This window comes from Lampetra fluviatilis, chromosome 39 (assembly GCF_964198595.1).
Source record: "Lampetra fluviatilis chromosome 39, kcLamFluv1.1, whole genome shotgun sequence".
NCBI lineage: Eukaryota > Metazoa > Chordata > Hyperoartia > Petromyzontiformes > Petromyzontidae > Lampetra > Lampetra fluviatilis.
Genome location: NC_136313.1, coordinates 4,310,480 through 4,323,600, shown reverse-complemented (window position 1 = coordinate 4,323,600; position 13,121 = coordinate 4,310,480). Strand labels below are relative to the sequence as shown.

The following is a 13,121-nucleotide window of genomic DNA, read 5'->3' as shown; positions in this document are numbered from 1 at the left end:
TAAAGTTGAAACCCGTGATATGTTGGCCACATTTTGTTTGCGTTCAGTTTTTTCATTGCTCGCTCAAATTGACTGCCGCATGTGTGGAACATTGGTGATATCATCTTGGCATGCAATTTGTTGCATATATTGTTTAAGTTTTGTTGCAATTGGGGGGGGGGGGGGTAAATGCTGCAAATTTTTTGTTTCACATTCCTTAGAAATATTTCCCCTTTTGTACATTGTCATCAGCTATTGTCTATCCTCACTGAACAAACCCTCCCTGAAATCCCACATGTTTATGCAATTACTGCACATGCGCTGATCTCATCACCGCAAAGGGTCCTCCTCCCCTTATCAATGAGCCATCATCCCTTCTTGCCATGGCCTGCTCAAGCCCATTTTCTGGCTACGTCGGGCACATGTCTACTATAATGTGCTGTCAATTTTTAAAAAGAATGATTTGTACAGCTGTTTTAAAAATGAGCTCCTTTTGAAGATTTCAATATTAATTAAATATATCATGTGCATAACTTTCAGAAATTATCATTCTTGTAACTTTTATTTTAATCAACAGCATTAAGTAAACTCCAAGCTGAAAAATGATTCTGTATAGAATTGTATAATTGAATCTTGCACGTAATTATTCAGAACGCATTTACACTTGGATTTTAACACTTTGAAATTTTCTTGCAGATGCCACGCTTGCCACTCTGCCACTACTCAACGTAAACACTACCTTCCTCGCGATAAACAAGGTCTACACCAATGCCATGAATGACACCACCTCGCCTGAATACCTTGACCTCAGCAATCGGATCAACCAAGAGGTAAAGGCGCACCCACAAACAAGCTTGCGCTAAAACACACTCCAGTGCTTTTTCTTTGGACGCGCAGTGTGCTTTGTTGCCCGCAGAACAGTAGGCCTTTTTGGGCCATTGTAAAATATCCATAATTCCCGCACGGTAAATGTGACTATATCGCCCCAGATATATTCACTTGCTCACAAACAAAAATATTGCAGTGGCCTTTTTTTAAGATTCTGCATGGGCTTGCCCCCAGCAACCTTTCCTCTCCCTTGCTCTACTCTGACGCACATTCCGCCAATATAATCAAGGTCTTCGCTGAACAAATTTACTTGTCAACATTCCCCCGATGGAAGGACTCTACCTTGAGCCATTTTGTACTCTGTGACCTTCCCCAGTTCAAGTCCATTCCTTGAGACTTTCCTCATCTGCACATGACTGTCGCTGTCTATTGCAGCATCTTCATCCTAATGTCTACCACCACAACATCGTCTCCATTCTCCTTTCTGCCTTGTAGCTTTTCAACTCCTCTTCCTCTGGTCTGTTAAAAAATACCTCAACCTTCTAGGTGCGTGTGTGTGTCCTCTATATATTTTGTCAAATACAAAATTATATTGTAAATAATGACGACGATGACTAAAATGCACCCCATCTCGTTTTGTTGTGAACGTCAATCCCTTTCCCAACAGGTGCAGAGTATGTTCAGCAGTTATTCGGTGCAACCAGTGTCGGTGATGACAACCTTCTCGTGAGTTTTATATTCTTTGACTAAAACGTAAATTTTAGTGAAAGAGAAAAAAAACTAAATGCTGTTTAAAGTATTTTACTTATGTGTGAGTGTTTATAGATTAAGAGAGAAATTAACAAATCCATTTAAACATAAGAGTTGCTGGAGCCATCGTTCTGAAATGTGAAACGGATTTCTCCTGCAGGAACGTTTCCGGTGTGGTCAGCGTGACCTCCATAGCGTCATTCAACACCACGAGCCTCATCCCACCTGTAGACGTCTTCAACCTTCTGCGCGCCAAGATTGATAACAACTCTCAGTTGGCGAGCACTGGTGTCTACGTTAAAGAGTCGTCCATAGCCATCGATGGTAAAGACTTTCATTCTCCAGTAGTAGATCACACGGGCAGTCACGCGGCTACATAGTGCCAGAATTGTTTTGCCAACGGTGTGCAAAGGCATTGTGGAGGCGATTGGACCCCCAAAAACCAAACCTAATAAAATGTATTTAGCATCTCCAAGCTGCTGTAGATATCATGTAGATGCACAAGGATAACGCTCAACCTCGCGTATCTGCAGGATCTTGCTTTAATTGAATTCAGCAAACTCTTGCTCCAAAGCAGATGTCATAATGATTTGTGTCTTCCCGTGTCTCTTCTCCAGGTACCAAGCCCTACAATGTTGTCCCATTGGCGATGAATATCAACACCCCGTTCAATGCCGCTCTGGCCGACCGATCCAGCGCCGACTACAGCGCCCTGAACAGCAAATATGCAGGAGAGGTTGGTCGCTCGCTCCATAGTGCACCCCTAAAATTGATTGGTATAGTTAATAAAATTTGCCAAGTTATTGGCATGCTGCTGCAGTGTAATGGTGTGAGCATACTGGATTTGTAATCTCGGCATGGCAGTTGATATAACGGGTAAGTTTCCAAAATCCCCACGCCTGTCGTCCACCGAAAAATATAAATGCCAGTTGATCAGCAGGTGATTTGTATTGTGGAGTAAAGTGTGGGTATCCCCCACCTTCTTTTCCACGCTGTTCATAGGTCTTGAGAGTAGGCCAAATGCACTCTCGACTGAATCTGAGGAGCAATTTTGTCTTTGGGCCAACAGTGGTGTGAGGTCGGAAAATGAATGCTATGTCAATTATAAGATAACTAATTTATCAAATAATACATTTGCTGCCATTTATCAAGCTGCTGCGAGATAAAGGCCTCCATACACGTTATTGGTCATGGAGGTTGTTTGGCCATACTTCACCATGCTGGTCAATGCAGAAGGTGGTGAGATGAGGTTCATTTATTGCTCGTCACCAATTATGACACTGCTGCAGAGTGTGACCATGAGTTGTCTTTTTCATTGTCTTGTTTCAGTTGAAAAATATTCTGCAATCAAAGTATGGACCCAACGTGCTCTTACTGGACACAACATTCAGGTAGGTTCCTGTTGTCAATGCTACCAATGTAAATAATGTGAGCGGGTAGATGTTATTACAGCATAGGAATATGGTATCGTATACCTTTTAATCATGTACGGAGGTGTGAGCAGAACACAGGAAAGCTAAATACATCCAAGTAGTTTGGGGGGGGGGGGACTCGGCCCCTTTGCTTGGGCTCTGCCCATTTTCTCACTTCTCCTAATCAATTCCAAGTTCTTGGTAAGGCCTTTCCCTTCTATATATGGCGTGGGAACTATAACGGATGCATGACAAAGCAGATACTCATTCCGTTTTAGGGTTTATATTGATCGTGTAGCTGTTTTTTAAATCAAATCTTATACTTTTGATATATTTTTTTGAATTATGCTTGTAAACAAGGATTGTTGATTTATGCATAATCACAGTTGGGTTCATGGCATGAGACCATAGACAAAACCAGTAAAAGATGGTAGAAACCTAGATGTTAAAAAATATATAACATCTTTGAATAGTTCATGATGAAGAGGGCTAATCATTAATGCCTACTTTAAATGAAATGTGGGAAAAAAAAATTTGTCCCAAATTATAAAGTTGCTGCTTTTTTTTGTTTCTCCAGTGACAGCCCACCGGGGGTGCTGTCTTCGACTGATGTGATCTTCAGTTCAGACACCATCGTGAACAATACAGAACTTCGTTCCCTCATTGAAAACGCCACCACCTTCCCAGAACAGACCTTTGGAGGGTCTGGTCTCACAGTGGATGTAACGACGCTCTCTGTTGCCGGTGAGCAGCTATGCTTTTCATAGTTGTTGTTTTCTTCCTCTTCACAATTTTATTTACGAGTTGCTGCCATAGTGTTTGATTTGTTGACTTGCGATCCAGAGGCCACCGGTTTGAATTTCTGGTGCGAAAGTTAAAATAATTGACACGTTTTTTTGAAACCTGCCCCCAATCTGCCGCTGTTCACCCAGCAATATGATTGGATGTTCCACAGTTCATCGCACAGTGCGCAAACTGCTTCTCCTTAAATAAGAGTACATTTAAGTCTTAACACTGGGGTGAACGTGCATCCTTGTAATTTGTTGCCTGCACCACTGCTGGTGAGAAGGGATTTCATGAGAGGCCTTTTATAAGAAAAGGGTATTTTTGGCCTACTCTTCCACAATGGCCAGACCTTTGTAAAAGGTGAATACGCACACTTGACGCAGCTCGTCGACTAACTGGGGTTTTTGCCTTAACTGCCCTGTCAGATGATGAAATCGAACTGGTGGTCTCTGGATTACAAATCCCAGTGTGCGAACAATTGCACCACAGTAGCATTCCTTCACCACTGTTCCCTTTTTTAAATCCATTGATACTCAGTAAATGCTGCATATAAATATATATAATGTAAAATGCTGAGACCATAATTAATTTACATTTTAAAGACAAGCATTTTGTATGTGTACGGATTTCCACCAACCTTTCCCTAACACGTGCTGTTTTTATTCCCTTGCTGTTTTCAGGCAACCCATCCAACTATATCACACAGTTTATTACACTCCGCATCCTTAACAGGGATTTCACTTCCGACCTAACCAACGTCAACAGCGATGCCTACAAAAACCTCGCCAAAGACGTTTGGAAAGGGGTGAGCAGATTCAAAAATGCATACTGGTACTTTTTTTCTTTCAAATAATAACAGGCCTTCAGAAATGCCTTGCCAAGATTTAAGTGTCGGGGAGGTGTCCTGCATTGGAAAACGATGAATACTTTTCTTAAACCTCCCCAGCAGTACAACTCCACAGTTGGTTGCTTGTAGTGGGGCAAAGTGCGAGTATCCAAACCTCGTCTAAGAGGTCTGGCCAGAGTGGAAGAGTAGGCTAAAATTCATTCAAAAGGGGGGTGATAGTTTCTACTAGTTGAAAGTCTGCCTGTAGTGGTAAGCAAAGCAGTTAAAAATCGGAGGCAAATATTTCCTCCAAGCATCAGGATGTTGATACTCTGTATTGTAGAGGAAACTACAGTAATGTAATGAGCCTGGAAGGTTCATGATAGTTTAAAATAGTAAGTACCCTGTACTCGATTTGTGTAATTTTTGTTAACCAATCGGATCTTTGTGAAGCCCTTGGTACTAAAACACTGGTATTCAACCTTAAGCAGCCATCTCAAACGTAGGCGATGGGAGTAGTTGGATGCCACAAACTGCTATTGAACCTAATGGTGGGACCCCGGGGTCCCATAAGCCCCCGGCTCTCGCATAAACTGCGTTGCAACATCATTTTAGGTCCGTTGAAGGCGTACGATACGGCAATCCATTCCTCGCGACAAGCTCTACATGATGCACTAATCAAAGTTTTGTTCATGACTACGGCAATTTTGGTAACGACGGGTGCTTGGTGAAGAACGAGAGGATTGCTTTCTGGTGGGTCGCGGCGTTTGTGCGCGATGGGACGGAGTCGCCAAAAAAACATTGATTAATTACGCGTTTTACTTCCGTTTATTCGGGGCCCCAGGGTCCTGCCATGAGGTTCAATTGCTGACCCATCCGTTCTTGATGTTTTGCAGATTAATGATGTGCTGAAACCAAAGCACAACAACCTGCAGTACATCCTCATCAAAAAATTCAGGTATGTTGAAATAACCTATTAGACCCTTGGAGGAGGGGCACAACCATAACATTTATTTACGGCACATGTCCCATTCGCTGGAGACTGATGTAGATGGATGTGAAAAGACCAGGTTTTTAAACAGCGGTTGCATTATCCATGAACAGGCGACCTGTGGTTTACAATTTAAGACGAATCCTTTTCCAAACAACTGGTTAAAATAAATCAAACAAAGGCTACTAAATGGACAGTACAATGTTATGCCTTCATTGAGATTAGTTCTGCATGTTAAATTTCTACAAGGGGGTGCCACGGTGGCGAGATGCCAACTACTTTGCCTTGTAAACAGGAAGTTGTGGGTTCGATGCCAACCCTGACACCTATATATTTGGAGTTTGCATGTTCTCCCTGTTGTGACGTAGATTTTTTTCCAGGGGCCTCCGTAATTTTTCCCATCCACATTTTAGAAGCATCTAATTAGATTATTTGGCTGCTATTAATTTCCACATGATTAGCCACTTATTTGAGCTATCATTTGTGGCCAGGTCGCTTTTGAAAAAACCTATATAGTTCAGTGGGCCTTGCCTGGTAAAATTAAAAAAACATTTGAGTTATTTTTTAAGAGTGCACTTCACCAATGGATGCCGAGCACAACGTTAATAAATTGCAATATGGTCATCTCCATAAGTGATGTACACAGTGGACAAAGGGCACAATGGTTAGCCACTTGCAATGGGACCCGAGTTTTTCTCATCCACGGATGGCATCCGTGACGAAGTGGCATATCAACCGTTCTTGGGGCCTCACCTTTATAAAATCAACTTGCGCAAATATGTTTAAGCAACCTCCATGTCACATGTCTTACCAATTAACTGGCCACACCCAGCATAGCATTTGATGTACTTTATATTTCAATGCATGTTCACATCAGCTTATGACTTGGCCCTTAGCCACTGGGGATATGTAACGTACTGTGTACTGAATCTCCTGAAGCAAAGAGGCTGCCGTTCTTGATTTTTCACGCTCGTGTGTTCCCTGTTGCAGGCCTGGCTCCGTGATAGTCGAGTCAACAGCTGCGTATGCAAACACGGCACCCGACGCAACGGTTGCTCTGTCCGAGCTGACCTCCAACACATTTTTGCCTGGTGGTATCCTGCAGCTCGACCCTGCAGCAAGCAGCGTGGGTGGCGTTGCACGTGAGTCCTCGCTGAGCCCCATCTCTCGCTACCCCCCCCCCCCGGTCCAGGCCCCTTTTTATGAACGTTAAATGTTTTTATATCTTACCTATAAAATAATGGATGAGTAATCGGTCAATTGTTATGATTAGTAATGAATTGTCGATTAGTAATTGGTTGTAATGTGCTATTTAATAACTAAACCCAATTACTATAACCACTCAAGTGCAGAAATTAAAGGTGAGGGGGGGGAGGTTATATAATAGATTAGTAATCGGTTAATTGTTATGATTAGTAATGAATTTTCGATTAGTAATTAGTTGTAATGTGTGTTATTGTGATTATATACTTTGTTAATAATCAGTTAATTAGTATGTTTCCCCAATAAGGAATTAAAATATGTATTTAATAATATGCTTCCAGGCTGCACTAAGCCTGTAGCTGTCAGAGCGATTAAAGTTATTTCTATTTTTCTCAATTTCAATGAATTATCTAATTAGTCTTTGCCAGTAATTCGTTTTACACAACACTTCAACGTTATCAAAATCAATTGAGTGTCCTTGTTGGCAAGCGTGTTCTGCCACTGTCGACAGTTGTGTTTGAGGTAATTTAATATTTATTTGTTCTTTTAGTCTTAAGCTGATGTTACATCCTGTCTGTCCAATATAGCATCTAATCTTAATTTAGGAGCTTTCGTGACTGCAGGAATTATTCTTTGGTTCTTTTCGGTTAAGTCACGTCTAAAAATAAAATAATAAATTAAAATAACATATTACGACGTTTCGATTGCAACACAAGCAATCATCATCAGGTATAAAATAAATAGCAACAAAAAATCTAACTAGAAAACTATAGACAGACATACAAGCAGACAGACATCACAACGGCACACAGAGAGAGGACACACATCGGCACAAAGAGAGGGGTTGTCTCTATGACGGTCCCTTAAATATAGAGAGGAGGGGCGAGAACGGAGAGAGGGAGGGGGCAGAGAGAATTAGCATATCAATGAGTGTACGCCAACGTGCTGCTGCTGCAAGTAAGATGACAATGTGGAACGCGCACGCAAAATTGAAAACTAGGAGACAGGCACACGAAAATTAAATAACCCAGCAAAATATCGAAATGTGATGTAATACAACACAGAGTCGGTTAACACACAATTAACGCATAGCCTGGTTTTGCTGGGTTATTTAATTTTCGTGTGCCTGTCTCCTAGTTTTCAATTTTGCGTGCGCGTTCCACATTGTCATCTTACTTGCAGCAGCAGCAGTACGTTGGCGTACACTCATTGATATGCTAATTCTCTCTGCCCCCTCCCTCTCTCCGTTCTCGCCCCCCCTCTCTATATTTAAGGGACCGTCATAGAGACAACCCCTCTCTTTGTGCCGATGTGTGTCCTCTCTCTGTGTGCCGTTGTAATGTCTGTCTGCTTGTATGTCTGTCTATAGTTTTCTAGTTAGATTTTTTGTTGCTATTTATTTTATACCTGATGATGATTGCTTGTGTTGCAATCGAAACGTCGTAATATGTTATTTTAATTTATTATTTTATTTTTAGACGTGACTTAACCGAAAAGAACCAAAGAATATAGCATCTGCCACATAAACAATTAATCCGATATAGCGTAAGACTAAAATAACACAAAGTATATACTGCTGCAGAGTGCGTAGTAACGACTATAGTGAGTAGATACTACTGCAGGGTCAGTAGTTACTACTATATACAGTTGGTAGCTACGACTGGTCTCCGTAAATACTACTGTACAGTCAATAGATAAAACTACATAGTCTAGAGATACTACTATAGTCCCTAGATTCTACTCACTCTATGGTATATATGGTATTTAGGTATATATGCGTAATTGTGGGGTAAAAATATTTTTTGAGGGGTGCGGGGGGGGGGTCGACAATTTTCGGAAACCTTAAAGATCGTCTATTTACCCCCCACTTTCTATAGCTTTTTGGACTTCTTGTTGATTGACAGACAAACGGCATGCCGGGCTTTCACAATAGCTTAGTATTTGTATATGTTATGTTTTTTTTAGAAATATATTTTTCCTCCGGGCAATGCCCGGGTACTTCCCGCTAGTAATTAATATTTCGTGTTTATGTTATTATTCCAGCAACAACTGCCCCTACCACTGTAGCAATGGCAAATACGACAGCCACTTCTCCATCGGCAAACGCAACGGCGAACGCCACAGCCATTCCTCTAACATCAACAAACGCCACGGCTGCTCCGCCAACAAACGCCACTGCGAACGCCACGGCCGCTCCGCCAATAAACGCCACGGTGAACGCCACGACAGTTCCGCCAACAAACGCCACGGTGAACGCCACGACAGTTCCGCCAACAAACGCCACGGTGAACGCCACGACAGTTCCGCCAACAAACGCCACGGTGAACGCCACGACAGTTCCGCCAACAAACGCCACGGTGAACGCCACGACAGTTCCGCCAACAAACGCCACGGTGAACGCCACGACAGTTCCGCCAACAAACGCCACGGTGAACGCCACGACAGTTCCGCCAACAAACGCCACGGTGAACGCCACGACAGTTCCGCCAACAAACGCCACGGTGAACGCCACGACAGTTCCGCCAACAAACGCCACGGTGAACGCCACGACAGTTCCGCCAACAAACGCCACGGTGAACGCCACGACAGTTCCGCCAACAAACGCCACGGTGAACGCCACGGCAGTTCCGCCAACAAACGCCACGGTGAACGCCACGGCAGTTCCGCCAACAAACGCCACGGTGAACGCCACGGCAGTTCCGCCAACAAACGCCACGGTGAACGCCACGGCAGTTCCGCCAACAAACGCCACGGTGAACGCCACGGCAGTTCCGCCAACAAACGCCACGGTGAACGCCACGGCAGTTCCGCCAACAAACGCCACGGTGAACGCCACGGCAGCTCCGCCAACAAACGCCACGGCAGTTCCGCCAACAAACGCCACGGTGAACGGCACGGCAGTTCCGCCAACAAACAGTACAAGCACGGCGACCACAGTAAAAACTCCAACCGCCGGGCCAAACGTAGCTTACTCTGTATTTTTTAAGATTGTCAATGAAGGCTTTACAGCCGAGCTGGCCAACAACACAAGTCCAGCTTACAAAGTCCTTGAAGACAAGATTGTGCTACAGGTAAACCAAAAGGAAAAAAAACTTTTGACCGTTTATACTACGTAGCTTTTCAGTCGTGTGCCATAGCTCCCTCTTTTGTGGTTATACCACATGTTCAGGATGTCAGAAGTTGTCTGCTCCACATGCTTGGAAATTGGAGGAACCGAATTCGGTTGAACTAAATTGGGTTGAGTTCCTGAAGCTCCCAGCACGTGGTCTAAAACAATGCACATCATGCCGAACACACCGGTACTTACATTTTATTTATGATAAAGATTTTTGGACTGGGTTGCATAAATGTATATCTGTCATACAGCCACCTCCACCTAATACGTTTTTTTCACGTGAACAAAATGTGCCAATTAGTTACTACTTCAGCACACTGGTGTGTTAGAGACCAAACCCACAACATTTGCAATTGAGTGGTGTTTTGCTGTAAATTACAACCATCATCAGGCAAATGTTGAAGTCGATGGACAGCCTTACTTAACTGGCTGTCGGGTGAAGGTGGATGTATGACACATTTACATGATCAAACCCAAAAAACTTGTTTTTTGAATGATTTAATTTTACCTGAACTTGTTTAGACTACTGTCAGATAATTAGAAAATTATAACCATGACACTGTCATTTTGTCTTTTTGTGTATGTTTAGCTTGATCAAATTTTCAGAAAAAAGTACGGATCAAAGTTCAGCAAGACCCATGTCTTGCGCTTCTGGTAAGATTTTTGTTTCGTAGACTTGTTGCAATTTATTTTTCACTTATGTTGTCCATGCAAAGTTGAGCCATATTTAAGAAAACAAAAAATGTCCAGAGGCTTTCCAGGCCAAATATTATCAGAAACATCTGTTTAACCAAAGCAACCAGTAGGCCAATTTTGCCCCACAGTCTCATCAGCAGACTCGAGCTTGTTTTTTAAGTACGGCTGGGTTGCCAGGTGTTTATTAGCAAGAGCATTCCATATAAACTACGGCCTTAGTCAACGCATGAAGAATAATGGATAACTTCTGCTGATGAGCCACCGAAGGTCAAATATGTTACGCGCTTATGCAAGCAAGTTTTGTTGGATAATACTTTTGTCTGGAAAGGTCATAGGCTAGTGTACAGTCTTATTTTATTGCTGTGGAGAGATGCATTTAGGGTTGGGGTTCATATTTAATTAACCATGATGCCCAACTATATAATGGGATTTTTTTTATTTTGTACTGAAGCCTTTTAGGGACTATTCTCATTTGTAATATATCAGAATCGGTTATCCGATTTTTTTTTTTTTAAAGAAAATCTCTTTTCGAAAGCTTCACAACATCAGATTTCACTGAAACAGTTGTTCATCGGCAATAATTGCCTAAGGGTCCGCACCCTGTCTGCCAACCAAGATTTCGACTGAACTTGCCAATGGCGAGAGCCACTCTGTCTGCCATGGAGCTACCGTGGGTTTTAATGTAAGCAACACATCAAACCTCAACCTGCTTGATTTTGCTTTCTCCACAGGAGTGGTTCAGTCAACGTTGATGCCGAAGCAATATTTGTGAACGACAGCCCACCAGTGAAGGAAAATGTGCTGAGGGCCTTTGTGAGCGGCTTGGATCCAAATGCTACAATTCCAAATACATTACTGCAGCTGGCAACTAGCTCTATTAACGTGTCTGGTAAATACTCAACTTCTCTTTTGTCATACAAACATTTCTCCATCCCAAATATTCCACCATTTCTGTTTTGAAAAATGGCCTATCCAAATGATCTCTCTCAAGCTATGGTCCTTTCTTTTCGGTGGTTAATCATGTTGTTTATGTTTTGGATCCATGTGTAAAATTACTGCGCCGTTGCTGGTCCACCTGTAGTAGAGCCAGCCATGAAATTCCAAAAGGCCATTTTTCCATAAGTTTCTTGGTGGTGACTTTCCTTTACGTACATTTTTAAAATGCGTGGAACCTGAAAGCGGATTGAGTTAATAATATATGAAGGCGAGGGTAATGTACACTTTTATACGTAGGAATTAAACCTATAATTGTTCCACCCAGTTGAGTTTAAACCACATTTAAAAGAAGTGCAAAGGGCAATAGAGAAGCCAATTTTTAAGTCTGTAAATATGTAAAAATGCAAGTGCCAGAGGGGACATTTCAGATTGGAACGTGCCTTGTTGGTAGACATTTAGAAAATTCCCCAACTGGCCCCAATCCCTCCCCCCCCCCACTTTTTAAATCCTTTATATTAAGTTTGCTTGCGTGCTTGCTTGCTTGCTTACGACCGTGCAAATCTTTCGGTCGTTTTTTAACCCACTTCCCGTGATCCAATCGAGCTGACATTTTGCACACAGACTCGTTGTGCGAGACAATTAATGTTCGTGAAAAAAAAATTAAAATTTTTTACACTTTTTAGGCAAACATTTTTTATTTTACATTTATTCAAATAGAACTCATTCATGGCTTTGGCTGAACGTCACAGTGTAGGATCCCAGAGCGTAACCCCTCCATAGGTCGTGGCGGAGTAGCGCAGTTGGTAGCGCCCTCGCTTCCCATGCCAAAGGTCGCGGGATCGATCCCCGCGTCCTCCACAGGCGAATATATTTTTAAATCCTTTATATTAAGTTCGCTTGCTTGCTTAGGACCGTGCAAATCTTTCGGTCGTTTTTTAACCCACTTCCCGTGATCCAATCGAGCTGACATTTTCCACACAGACTCGTTGTGCGTGACAATTAATTTGCGTGAAATTTTTTCCCCAAAATTTTACACTGTTTAGGGAAAAAAAATTAAGTATTTAATTACCAATTGCTTAATGGTGGCAGACAATCATCTGACCCATAGGTGGCAGCCATCTCAAGCCAGAGGACGAGAGGACTAGCCGCCACGCATATAAAGGATTTATAGTGAAAAACTTTGTTTTTACGGGTTAATTTTTTCCACCTTGAACCATCATCCTGACCCATGAGACCACACCCATCGCAAGCTTTCTCAATTTTGGCTATCCACCGTGTCATGTAAGACATTGCTGTAGAATCTTTGTCCGAAATAATTTCTGCAAAAGTAAGGCAGACATGCATTTTTTAAAGCACTTTTGAATCGAGCACTTTGTGCAGCTAAAGTTGAAACCCGTGATATGTTGGCCACATTTTGTTTGCGTTCAGTTTTTTCATTGCTCGCTCAAATTGACTGCCGCATGTGTGGAACATTGGTGATATCATCTTGGCATGCAATTTGTTGCATATATTGTTTAAGTTTTGTTGCAATTGGGGGGGGGGGGGTAAATGCTGCAAATTTTTTGTTTCACATTCCTTAGAAATATTTCCCCTTTTGTA

At 42.4% G+C, this 13,121-nt stretch overlaps 1 protein-coding gene across 1 annotated transcript in view; it reads left to right on the top strand.

Moving 5' to 3' along the window:
* The window catches only part of LOC144945903 (uncharacterized), a gene marked incomplete at its 5' end in the record, with an annotated part of 56,270 nt that overhangs the window by 30,822 nt on the left and 12,327 nt on the right, over positions 1-13,121 (top strand). The window contains 12 exons of the mRNA XM_078874535.1: positions 676-809; positions 1,475-1,533; positions 1,718-1,881; positions 2,175-2,293; positions 2,887-2,948; positions 3,547-3,713; positions 4,436-4,560; positions 5,478-5,539; positions 6,563-6,714; positions 8,819-9,846; positions 10,480-10,544; positions 11,318-11,475. Of these exons, the coding sequence (XP_078730661.1) occupies positions 676-809; positions 1,475-1,533; positions 1,718-1,881; positions 2,175-2,293; positions 2,887-2,948; positions 3,547-3,713; positions 4,436-4,560; positions 5,478-5,539; positions 6,563-6,714; positions 8,819-9,846; positions 10,480-10,544; positions 11,318-11,475 (2,295 nt within the window). The remainder of the gene's footprint in view (positions 1-675; positions 810-1,474; positions 1,534-1,717; positions 1,882-2,174; positions 2,294-2,886; positions 2,949-3,546; positions 3,714-4,435; positions 4,561-5,477; positions 5,540-6,562; positions 6,715-8,818; positions 9,847-10,479; positions 10,545-11,317; positions 11,476-13,121) is intronic.